General features: G+C 38.5%; 2 protein-coding genes across 10 annotated transcripts in view; one reads left to right on the top strand and one right to left on the bottom strand.

The window, feature by feature from the left end:
- The window catches only part of LOC111141723 (NADH:ubiquinone oxidoreductase complex assembly factor 5), a 31,602-nt gene extending 27,057 nt beyond the window's left edge, over nt 1-4,545 (bottom strand). For all 8 annotated transcript variants that reach the window (XR_002640220.1, XR_002640221.1, XM_022494508.1 and 5 more), the window contains exons 1-2: nt 4,312-4,545; nt 1,658-1,698 (exon numbers count right to left, since the gene is read on the bottom strand). Coding sequence is in view for 6 of the 8 variants with exons in the window: in XM_022494508.1 (XP_022350216.1) it covers nt 1,658-1,698; nt 4,312-4,533 (263 nt within the window). In the remaining 2 variants the exon portion in view is untranslated. The remainder of the gene's footprint in view (nt 1-1,657; nt 1,699-4,311) is intronic.
- A 116-nt stretch (nt 4,546-4,661) lies between these two features.
- The window catches only part of LOC111141537 (ESF1 nucleolar pre-rRNA processing protein homolog), a 62,100-nt gene continuing 53,873 nt past the window's right edge, over nt 4,662-12,888 (top strand). Inside the window, exons 1-4 of one of the 2 annotated variants that reach the window (XM_022494148.1) lie at nt 4,662-4,728; nt 6,253-6,937; nt 10,211-10,602; nt 11,623-11,736. In XM_022494148.1, coding sequence (XP_022349856.1) covers nt 6,295-6,937; nt 10,211-10,602; nt 11,623-11,736 — 1,149 coding nt within the window. In that variant the 5' untranslated portion in view covers nt 4,662-4,728; nt 6,253-6,294. Of the gene's footprint in view, nt 4,729-4,967; nt 5,011-6,252; nt 6,938-10,210; nt 10,603-11,622; nt 11,737-12,888 lie in introns of those variants that run through there. The other variant, XM_022494149.1, reaches the window with a different exon arrangement.

Here is a 12,888-nt window from a genome sequence, read left to right as displayed (position 1 = left end):
TGTGGGGTTAAGTTTTTTAAGAATCAACGAAAGATCAGTGTGGACAATATAAACTATACTTTGTAGTAATAGAACGTTAGTGCAAGGGCATTTACACTGGTATTTTTTTAGACTGTATTTTTAATAATTTAGTTCTAAAGAGTTAATGTTAGATTAAAACATGCTTTTAGCCACAATCCCAAGTCTCTCTGTAGATCTATGTTTTGCTCAGTACTATGACATAAAAGACTGCAAAATCCATACTAATTTGGAAAATTTGTTTCATTTTTAATCAATGGTCTAAAATCCAGGCAAATGACTGCAGTACAGAGAACTAGCTATTTGTTTCAGATCCTTAAAATAATGGAACTAATAAAACAGATGAAATGGGGGTGATTATCTGTAACAAGCATTTTTTACCATATGAAATTAATTCATCCCTAAACTCTTTTAAGTAGCAAGAATATCTCTAAAAAATGACTTGAGTTTTTGATTTTTAAACAAAAATTCCCCTTTTTATAAACAAATGTAATAAATTCATCCCATGTTGGTCTAATTTAATGGATGTCTTTAGAATAAAAAGAGCACAAAAAAGTGATTTGCTAACATCATAGAACAATTCTACAGTAAAGACATTATTTAACTATTATTTATGTGGTTCCTGCCACACATCTATAAACTTGAATTTGTAAAATTTTTGTTATGCCTAATACAGAGCAATGAATTAATCAAGGTTTTATTTTTTTAATAATTTTTTTTTTTCTATTTGACAGAGAGAGATCACAAGTAGGCAGAGAGGCAGGCAGAGAGAGAGAGAGAGAGGAGAAAGCAGGCTCCACGCCGAGCAGAGAGCCCGGAGCAGGACTCGATCCCTTGACACCGAGATCGTGACCTGAGCTGAAGGCAGAGGCTTAACCCACTGAGCCATCCAGGCACCCATGGTTTTAATACTTCATCAAAGTGTTCTCAAATCTGCCACTATATAATTGTCATAGAAACCTACTGCCATTAACAGTACTCAAGATAAAATGGCCAAAGTCTCATATAACCCGAGTGGGGAATGAATCTAGGTAGACTCTTTCCTTCTCTTAGTCAAAGATTCTGTTGTTAATTGTAGTTAAATTCTTAACGCTAGGTTTATTAAATCTTAAAAATTCACAGGTGGTCAATTTTCATCTTCATTTTTGTAGCAATGTTTTCATTACTGGCTTTTAGCCAAATGAAACTGAATCAGTCATTCAAGCTCATAAAGAAGCTATGAGTTGTGCTTCTATTCTTTTTATTATTATTATTATTTTTTTGCAACAAGGGGGAAAAAAAAAAACACCTGCTCTCCAGACATAAAAAAGGAGCGATCTGGGGCGCCTGGGTGGCTCAGTCAGTTAAGCATCTGCATTTGGCACAGGTCATGATCTCAGGGTCTTGGGATTAAGCCCCACATCAGTCTCCCTGCTCAGTTGGGAGTCTGCTTCTTCCTTTTCCCGTGCTCCTGCTTTCTTTCTTACTCTCCCAAATTTAAAAAAAAAAGGGGGGGGGGATTTAAGAGTGATTAAAATCACTAATCCTGGTAATAAATTCCTTCAGATTCTGCCATTCAAAACATTAAGCTCTCAACATTCAATCTCTTGAATCTTCAGCCAAAAGTTAATTGCATTTTATTATGATAATCATCACATACCTGGCTATGTCATACACACGGTCTGCGATCCGACTTCCAACCTGAAGGATTACAAGCAGCAATGATGTATACAAGTTGAATATGTTTAACAAAGGAGCAACACTTTTTCAGTATTCAATAATCCACAGGTTACTTATGTTTCTACATATTATTAAGTACTTCTCACTATCTCATTTTCAATTTGACCACAAATATATAAATCTGACCATAAATTATAAACACAATAAATTATACTATCCCAGGAAACAAACTGAAGTGAATTACTTCAGAAGTCCATTTAATGAATCCAAGACTAAATATCCATGAATATGTATGTATTATGTTGGCCTTTACATTCTATGTTCTATATAAGATTATAAGGATAAGAAGCAACAGGAGCATAACAGATACATTATCGTCCAGAGATATTAGCATGAAGTATATGAAAGTGAAAAAATATTGTTAGCTAGGGTTTATTACAGATCAGTGTATAAATGATCACTTAAAAACTCTATTATTTGAAGACTCATAGGAAATTCTGTGAAACTACTAAACAAGTAAACAACTTTTCCAAGGAACATGTGCAAATTAGAAAGTCAGTCAGATCTGAAGAAACTGCGCTTCATGCTATTCTTCCTAGTCCCATCCCAATCTAAAAGAGGCCATAAGGAAAGTGCTTCCTTTTGCCAGGCTAGCTTCATCTGTCAGGAATAAAGATGTGAGAGCCCAAGATTCTTCACATTCCACTATTCCTTCATAAACACCCCAGAGCTTCTATTAGGACTTGGAAGTTCAGAATATATGTGTATTTGCTTTGGGGGGAAAGAAGGGGAAGGGAAAGAGGTATACCAGAAGTCTTTCCCTGGAGGAGTCTACTTTGTATATCATTCTTATTATGAATAACTTGTTTATTACAAAAAGAACATTCGTATACTTCACCTCATTTATTCTAGTCCTACAGATCGATAAGGCCTCAGTCAAGTCATAATCTACACACTTTGCTTGGAGAAGAGTGGTTAGAAATATACATCTTCTAAGTACATGTCATTATAAGCCCTAAGAACCAACACAATCACCTGGTCAGGCCAAACTTGCACAGAGTTCTGTCCAAAGGAGCTCAAAACCTGTTTCTTGCTTTGACTTTTAAGAGTTCACTACACTTAACATCACTTTGGATTCATTCCCAAAGAAACATTCACTTGGGCCTGAAGTTGGTGCTGTGTGTCCAGAGAGTACAAACCCTCAGTTTCTAGTCCACTTGGGCAGAGGAAGAGATCTTTCAAACGAGTACAAATCAGAGATCTTAATTTATCTTAATTAATTTTCCTAAAACATAAACCAGATCCTATCATCCCACTACTTAAAGACATCCAGGTGCTCAACAGGCTAGGAGTGCCTGGATGGTTTAGTCGGTTAAAAGACTGACTCTTGATTTTTGGCTCCAGTAATGATCTCAGGGTTATGAGATGAGGCCCCAGGGTTGATTTTCCACCCCCACCCCCAAAACCAAAACCAAAAAACCATTCAACAGGTTCACATTCCTCTAGAGCAGGGCTGACCAACAGAAAAACAATGAGAACAATATATGTCATTTTAAATTTTCTAATAGCCACTTTTAAAAAGTAAAAAGGAACAGGAGAAATTATTTTTCACATATTTTACTTAACACAATATATCAAAATTACCATTTCTTTTTTAAAAAAATATTTTATTTATTTGACACAGAGAGGGATCACAAGTAGGCAGAGAGGCAGGCAGAGAGAGGGGGAAGCAGGTTACCTGCTAAGCAGATAGCACGTTCCGGGGCTTGATCCCAGGACCCTGAGATCATGACATGAGGCGAAGGCAGAGGCTTAACCCACTGAGCCACCCAGGCGCCCCTCAAAACTACAATTTCAACATGTACTCAAGATTTTTAAAAATCTACTAATGAAATATTTTGTATCCTTTTTTCACACTAAGATACTGAAATCCGGAGCATTTTACAGATGCATTGCATCTCAATTGGACTAGCTATATTTCAAGCACTCAACAGCCACATGTGGCCAGTGATTATCATACTGATTGGGCAGTTCAGTGGAACGAGAAAATCCACAGTTCCTATCTTCTACTGCCCTAATAACCCGCGCCCTCCTTAACCTCCTCTCCCACTCTCTCCTTCACCGAAGCTTCAGTAGAGACCTCAATAAGGTCCTTTCCGCCTCAGAAACTCTTCTTCCCTTTGCTTATAAGGCTATTCCCTCCAGATCTTAGCTTGCCTAATTCCTCATCATTCGTCTGCCTGAGCGGCCTTCTCTGACCATCGCAGTCATTATACTACTTCACTTAAGCACCTCACCTTACTTCTTTGGCTGAAATTACATTTCTTGTTGACCGACGCCCACAAGAATGAAATCTCCTGAAGGTAGCGGTCTTATTCTGCCCATGACAGAGCTGTAACTCAAGCAATATTTGCTGTGAGTGAGTGAATGGATGAATGAATAGCAACGTACAAATATCCTCACCCACCCCCTCAGTGATTACAGTAGACGCTCAGATAGGCAGGGCAGCTGCTCAAGGTCATCCGGCGAGATGGGGCGAAGTGGGCTCAGGTGGGGTCGGCTGGGGCCTGGCCGGAGCCCCTCATCCGGCGCCAAAGCTAGGGGCCGTCCTCTCCCACTGCCCCGCGGACTTACCTCCTCCTTGAGGTAGTCGAACTTCATCGGCTCAGGCTGACGGGCCGCCCAGTTTTTCTGTTTCCTCTTCAAATCCCGATCGAAGATATTTAGGGCTCTGGGCGAGGTGCTGCCCGGGGAAGAAACGCCGGAGGCGACCTCCCTGAGGCCGAGGTTCTTTGCTGGGACCCCAGCCGCGGGAGACCGCAGTCTCAAGACCCAGAGACCGCCGAGGCGCAGCATGTCTGGCGGAGACGCCACTTGCCGGCGCACTTATCTTGCGCATGCGCCACCGCGGCTCCCGCGCCTGCGCCGAAGATCGCCGCAGAAAGGAAAGGGGAGGTAGTTTGGCCGAGCTCTCTTGCCGTCACGGCGGAGCGTCACGCAGAGGATTGTGGGTGTGGGTCGCACGTGAGACTCGGCGAGAGCTCGGAGGAGGTGAGTGGGTTTGGATTTCAAGAAGATGGGCTGTGGAGAGTGCCGAACCGGTTTTTGACAGGGTCTTCTTTGGATTCATGAGGGGTTGCGCCTTTTTTCTTTCCCATTCCAGTCTCATTTTTCAGACTTCTTGGTCCTCCCCAGGGTCCTGTTGAGGGGCCTCAGCCCAGTAGCTGTGCCTTGAACTTTGGGCTTGGGAAGGAAATCGCCGTTATAGGACCACCGTGGTGTTCTCCGCCTTAGAGGGTGGTTAGAGGGGAGAGTGAAGGTGGGCGTCGGAAGGTGAGGTCAGGTCACCCGTCTCTGTCTGAATATCTGACGTTTATCGAATGCTTTTGTTGTAAACATTTATATGCATTGCCACTCACAGTTGGATGAGATGGTACCTACCTCGGTCCCTAACTGTTTAGAGGGTTAAATGCTTCATGTATAAGTGCATTATTGAAACCTGTGTCTTTTTTTGATTTATAAAAATTGTTTTCAATTTTAAGGAAAAATTCAAGGCTTGTTTTCAGAACAAAGCACTGCTATTGCTACCCTGTTTGATCAGTTCCTTTTTGTTCATAATAGTCAACAACTCTTGGGATGCCTGGGTGGCTCATCGGTTAAGAGTCTGCCTTCGGCTCCGGTCGTGATCCCACGATCGTGGGATCGAGTTCCCCATGGGCCCCTTGTTAGCGGGGAGCGTGCGTCTCCCTCTACCTGCTGCTCTCCCTGCTTGTGCGCTGTCTCTCTCTCTCTCTCTGACAAATGGATAGATAAAATCTTAAAAAAAAAAAAATCATTGACTCTTAGCTCTGCAAAAATCTAATCGAGATGGGGAAAAATACTAATATCTCTCTCTCTCTCCCTCTCTCCTCTCTCCCTCTCTCTCTCTCGAAAAATAATATGTTTGGGGAGAATCAGCCCACTTGGGCCTTACAGAATAAATTATAGAGAGAAGTGATGTTTGTTAATAATTAGGGTAAAAATTTACCAGGTTTTTGAAGGATGGTCGGATTTAAAGAGGGAGTTTTGTGAACCGAATCTGAATTGATTTGAGTCTATTTAGTTAGGAGACCAGCCTTGTACAACTAAGGACTGATCAGAGTAGTAGCATGAAGTAGGGACTAACAGGAAGAGTGGAACCAGAATGTGAAGAAACAAATAGGATCAACTGAGGCTTGGGAAACTTTTGATTACGTTAGCTCTTAACTTGTAACAGGTACACAGGTATAAAAAAAGAAATGTAGAAATTCCAAGTGAGTGCAATTGGCTAGTAAGCGTTTGTCTCCCTCTGTAAAGCCCTGGAATTCTGCTTGGTTTTGTTTTAAATTTATTTCTCCAAATGCTCTATAATCAAAAGAGGATATTCTGATAGTTTTTGCTTTTCTGTATGTGACTCAGAATGAGTTTGGGAAATGAAATTGGATGTGTTACCTTTATTTATATTTAACTTGGACTATATTGTGAATAAGCATTTTTTCCCTAAGTATCTTTTTTTAACTAATTCTTCATTATCGTAATATTTGTTTCACTTCTTAGGATTTGATTTCTTGAAGCATTTGTCCAGTCAGACATTTAAAAATGGCATCCAAACAAGAAATAATGAGTGACCAGCGGTTTAGGAGGGTTACAAAAGATCCAAGATTTTGGGAAATGCCAGAAAAGGACCGAAAAGTCAAAATTGACAAGAGATTTCGAGCAATGTTTCATGACAAAAGGTTCAAGTTGAATTATGCTGTGGATAAAAGAGGACGCCCTATCAACCACAGCACTACAGAGGACTTGAAACGTTTTTATGATCTTTCAGATTCTGATTCAGATCTATCTGATGAAGATGGTAAAGCATTGAACCAAAAGAAGATGAAGAAGAAAAAACCCCAGACTAACAACAAAATAGAATCAAAAAATATAGTTGAGGAGAAAAAGAAAGAAACCAAGAAAATTAATCAGAAGGATTCTGGAGATAAAAATGATTTAGATAACTCTGACAGAATCCAGAAAATGAAAAAGTCATGCATATCTAAGAAGGTAGATTCAAAAACAATTCCCAAGAAAGACACAGACGAATTTACACAAAAAAGTACAAAAGAGAAAAAAAGCATTATTCAGCATTGTACAGACTCATGTCCCAAAGGAAAACTAAGCACAGGAGACTTGGGCCACTCTGAAATTGTGAAATCTTCCAAGGTCAAGCACTCTGAGGCAAGAAGAGAAATGCAATCAGGTTGGTTGGAAAGAATGATAGGTTCTTTTATATTACATTATTTGTTTCTAGACTGATTTTTTTAAAAAGGCATATATAGCATTTTCATAGTCTAATGGGAATGATCAAATGCTTATTTGGGAGCATAAAGCTGTGAAAGAAAAAAAATGCCGCATAATGATTATTTTTTATTTGGTGCTATAATGGCTAGGAGAGAAAAACTTGAGGCTAAGCAATGATTTTGATTTGTGGTAGGCACTAGTGAGAGTTTTCTGTAACCAGATCAAGTGTTATATGTAGTCATCAATAGTAAGAGGAGGTGTGTCTGAAGAGGGCTAGTAGAGTTGTGTATTCATCCTTCATTCATTCAACTACTTTTAATAATATGTGGCAGGTAGAACGTGAGTAAGACATGGTTCCCCATCTTGGGGCTGCTGCTAGCTTATATGATGCCTGTGCAAATTAGATAAAGTCATGCCTTTTTGGATACATAGAACTCCTAGAGTTCACAGTTTGGTAAGGGACAGCATCTTTGAGTGAAGCGATAGGCTTATTCCCCCTGAGTAGACATAGCACCTTTGCAAGGTGCATAGCTAGTTGAGTGGATTTCATCTTGATTTCAGCCCTTCATAAGATCCTGTATTGCAAATAAAAGCCTGCTAAACTCTGCAGTGGCACCAGCCAACTGTTTCAATGTGTAATCAACTCAAATTTTAATGGCATAGTTTGCGTTCTTTTTTCATACTAATCTGAAGTACAGAATTTGGATGAGCCACATTACAAGTACTCACTTGCTGCATGTGGCTGCTGGCTACATACGGGACACCACAGATCTAATGTGGAAGAAATTAGATCTGTAATATAATATAAATAACAATATGTGCCATAAAAAGTGTTTAGCAGAGGGCTATGGGAATTCAGAGGCAGAGGTCACTCAAGGTATGGTAACCAGAGAAATTCTTAAGGGAAGTACCAATGGGTTTGGAAAAAGTAAGTCGAGAGACCAGAGTACTCTATATAGAAAGGACTTTGAGCAAAGATGTGGTTGGATATGTTCAGAAGAGATCAGTATTCCCATTTAATTAGATAATAAGGTCTCTGAAGGGGTAAGTAGGTAATACAGCTAGAAATAGTTGTTTGGAACTAAGAAACATCTGTTCTGGTTCATGCTTACTTGTTTACTGAGCTTGTTAAAATTTGGTGTCTCCTCCGGTAAGAAGAAATTTTGAGTGTTGGTATTGCCTGTTGTTTATGTTGTTAACTGAAAATTGGTATTCAGATGAGCCAAAGCCTGGCCATGATTACAAGATTCAAGGAAGATAGATATTGGGAAAAAGTCAGAGAGAACTAGACAAGATGGGATCACATTTGAAAGATAGGAGGTATTAGGCAGTGGATAGAATTCTAGATAGGAGGGACTAGGAGGTCAGAGTGGGATCTCATTCCTTTTGTAGTGGAACCAGGAGGCAGCAAACTGAGGTATAGGGAGAGGGATAGGAGTTTGGTTACTGAAATTGGAGAGTAAGATCAAAATAGGAACAGCAGCAGGGTTTGTTTGATGCTGTTTGTGAGGTAAATTAGTCTAGCATCTTTCAAATTTCACTTGATTTAGGGCACTGGATTAATAAAACATATCCATATACTCCTTTGGATTGATTTTACAGAATCTTTTTGCTTATCTTTTTTTATTGAAATTTCTCAATAAGCTTGAGAAATTAGGATAGCTTAATCAGGAAACAAGATTAAAGTGATTTATGTGAGGGTATACAAAGTTGGGCCTGCAGTTCACATCTTTGAAAAATCTTTCTACTGCATCATGTTGCTTCCAGTAGTTTACATCTGTTCCACAGTCCAGAAAGGCATTATGTAATAAGTAGGGATAAATGACTTATATGTACACCATCTTTTGTTCATTATTCATCAGTTACCAGCAACTACTGTGTGCAGAGAGGTGTTTTTTTGTTTTTTAAGATGTTATTTATTTGAGAGAGAGATCATGAGCAGGGGGAAGCGGGTAGAAGGAGAAGCAGACTCCCCACTGAGCAGGGAGCCCGATGTGGGACTCCATCACAGGACCGTGGGATCATGACCTGAGCCAAAGGTAGGTGCCAACCTACTGAGCCACCCAGGCACCCCTGCAGAGAGCTTTTTAATTGCTACAAGGTAAAGGTGATGGAGAGATTGCAATTTGGTATTTCGTGTCGTAAATGTTGATGCCTAGCACTTGCACTCCTAAGAACTTATTTTAAGTAAATGATTGCACATTTGTGCAAAGAATGTGCATCTTAGGGCTGCCTGGGTGGCTCAGTTGTTATGCCTCTGCCCTCGGCTCAGGTCATGATCCTTGGGTCCTAGGATCGATCCTGGCATCTGGCTCCCTGCTCAGTGGGAAGCCTACTACTCCCTCTGCCACTCCCCCTGCTTGTATTCCCTCTCACTGTCTCTCTCTTTCTGTCAAGTAAATAAATAAAATCTTAAAAAAAGAAAATGTACACCTTAGCATTGTTTTTAAAATTTAAAAAGTAATATAAATCATTAGGGACTTGATTAGATTTTGATATACCCAAACATGTTTATGATATATAAAGATTTTATTTATTTATTTGGCAGGAAGATAGAGTACAAGTAGGCAGAGGGAGAGGGAGAAGCAGACTCTCCACTGAGGTAAGAGCCCCATGCAGGGCTCGATCCCAGGTCGCAGGGATCATGACCTGAGCAGAGGGCAGAGACTTAACTGATTGAGCCACCCAGGCACCCCTCCCTTTTCCTTTTCCTGAGCTGAATGCATTTTACATAGTAGATGATAAATATTTAGTAAATGAATGACTATTATAAGACTATAGGACCAAGAAAAAAACTAAGTTCGAATTTCATTCCAAGTGTTAAGCTTTTAATGTTTTTTTCTTTTAATTCTGCAAGCAGAGCCTATAAGCAGAAACATAAGTTCCAATTTAAATGTGAATAAAATGTGCAAGGTACTGTATATCAACATACTCACATACCCACAGCAGAATCATATGATTGCTTTAGAAATAGAAAATGAGTTTTTTCATTTACGTGGGTTAAAAAAAATCCAACTTAAGTAAAAATAGTCTTTTACTTTTCATATATCGCTAACCATAGTTAGTTACTAAGTTCAAGATTTAGCAGAAAACTTACTCTTTTGCTCTGCATATGTGATCTCATCCACAACACAACTTATATTCTTCCTGGATTTGAGGTCAAAATAAGTTGGATTCAATTTAATTGTGTCTACATTTTCTTAATTTCTCCCTCCTTTAATCTTTTTTGCAGTGATTGCTCTAATAATGACAAGAGACAGTGACGGTTATGAAAACTCTACAGGTGGTAAGATGGTTGACAAAGATGCTCTGGAGGAAGATTCAGAAAGTGCTAGTGAAATAGGTGATGAGGAATCTGAAGATGGAATTACACGCACTGGTAGAGCTTCAGCTGATGATGATGATGATGATGATGATGGAAATGAAAGTGATGAGGAGGAAGATGAAGATGAGGATAGTGACAATGATGATGAAAGTGACAGTGGCCCTGATCTTGCAAGGGGTAAAGGAAATATCGAAACTAGTTCTGAAGATGAAGAAGATATGGCAGATTTACTGCCAGAGGACTCTAGTTTTGAGCATGCTTGGAGAGAATTAGATAAAGATGCTCCTCGGGCTGATGAGGTGAACTTTTGAATAAATAAGATTATTTGTGAAAAGCATAGTAAAAGTAACCTTTATAGATGGTAGAATTGATGTCATTAAACTGAGTGGGAAAACTTTTTTAAGTAAATAATAATCTTAATGATTGTTCTGATTGAAACTTTTTGATACGAAAAAACTTCTTGATATGGATTGTAGCTATATAAATTAGATGTTTGTCCAAACAGAGATTAAAGAAATAATTAAAGGTCACATGAAATTTTTGAGATTTTATTATGTGACAGACAGTGAGAGGGAACACAAGCAGGGGGAATGGGAGAGGGAAAAGCAGGCTTCCTGCTGAGCAAGGAGCCTGATGGTGGGACTTGATCCCAGCACCCAGGGATCTTGACCTGAGCCAAAGGTAGACCCGTAATGACTGACACCCAGGCACCCCAGGTCACATGAAATTTTTAGAAGATATTTATGGTAGCTGGTAGTTTATATTTCAATTCCTACTGCACTATTAGAAATGCTTTAGGGTAACATACTCAATCTCCATACTAATGCATGGGTAGCAAAATAGCTTAACAAACTTGGTTGTTTAAAAGTAAGCGATTGGGATACCCAGGTGGCTCAGTTGGTTAAGCTTCTGCCTTCGGCTCAAGTCATGATCCCAGGGTCCTGTGATTGGGTCCCATGTCAGGCTCCCTGCCCAGTGAGGAGCTTGTTTCTCCTTCTACCTGCCACTTCCCCTGCTTGTACTCTCTCTCTCTGACAAATGAATAAATGCATAAAATTAAAAAAAAAAAAAAAAAGTCGACTGATTATCAAGTTCTGATTCAAGAACAAAGAACTGAGTAAGAGAAAGTGCTTATCTATCTGTTGACATTCTTACCATTGTCTGACTCAGGCAAAGTTTAACATATTGAAACAACTTAGATAAATACTGTATTGGTGATTTCAGAATTTGGGGGAAAGAAGACATTATTTTTTTTATATACTTTGCAAGTGATGGGAATGATAAAGATTATGTAATATTTAATTTTTCTCATTTCTTAGGTTACACGTCGATTAGCAGTTTGCAACATGGACTGGGACAGATTAAAGGCAAAAGATTTGCTAGCTCTGTTCAATTCATTTAAACCTAAAGGGGGTGTTATATTTTCTGTAAAGGTGAGAATTGATTTCATTTTGAAATATTTCTAAACATTTTTAAGTTTAATCTTTTTTTAAGTCATAGTTTTCCTTATAAGGAAAAATAATCTGGCAGTCTGGTATAGTTAGACACAAAACTTGCAGAATAGATGTAAAAGTTAGAAAGGAAGAGGTAAAATTACTGCTCTCGATGGGTTATACGATTGTATGTATTTTAAAAACCTAAAGAATACAATTGAAAAGCTATTATAAGGCTCAATAAAGGGGCAAGTAAAATAAATATTTTTAAAATTGCGTTCTTCAATTCTTAACCAATTAAGAATAATCTATTTTTGCTAGCAGCAGAAATGTAAAATCCTTGGGAATTACCTTAAATATATGTGATATATATGAAGTAAACTATAACACTGGATAAATTTGAAAAATTTAAATAATTGTTGAGATACCATATTTCTGGAGAGCAAGCCTAGTGATTAAGAATCTAGGCTTTTCAGTATGACAGACCCGCATTCAAATCTTGACTTTGATACATGCCATGTGATCTTGGGCATTTTATTAATTTCTCAGATGGGTTCTCTCACCTGACAAGCAGATGTAACAATAGCATTTCCTAGGGTAGTTGTAAGGATGGAATGAAAAGAAGCTCGCATTAAGTATTTAGTTACAATCTCTGTTCAGATCAAAGAAAAAGGATACCAGTAATCATCTAGAAGATGATTAGTGAGAATGACTAATAAATTTTTAGGAAGACATACCAGTATAAAAGGATTCGCTCTGTGAGGTACAACATGTGAACATTTTATATTACTACAAGAGTTAACAAGTTTGGTTAAAAATGGAAAGACAAATTGATGGAATGAAATAGGTAAATAGAAAAATTCATATTATAATACAAGCCAAAGTAAGCTTGAATTGGGACAAATGAGTGAGTCTTTGTATAAAGAGCTTAGTTCAGATAGTCCTTATCATAGTCCAAAATAAACTCCAGATAAAGTAAGGAAAAAAAAGTTAAAACTCAAACCATAGAAACAGAATAAAATAGAATTGTGTTTCTATTAAATCTTGTGTTTCAGCAAATGAATTGAGAATTTCTAGACTTAGAAAAACAGAATCAGCAGATGTGACTACATATGTTTTTAAAACTTCTACATCAAAACCTATTGCCACTCA

The sequence above is a fragment of the Enhydra lutris genome, unplaced genomic scaffold (assembly GCF_002288905.1).
Source record: "Enhydra lutris kenyoni isolate GAN:26980312 unplaced genomic scaffold, ASM228890v2 scaffoldscaffold6, whole genome shotgun sequence".
In the NCBI taxonomy this organism is placed as follows: Eukaryota; Metazoa; Chordata; class Mammalia; order Carnivora; family Mustelidae; genus Enhydra; species Enhydra lutris.
This window is presented reverse-complemented; position numbering and strand designations above follow the sequence as displayed.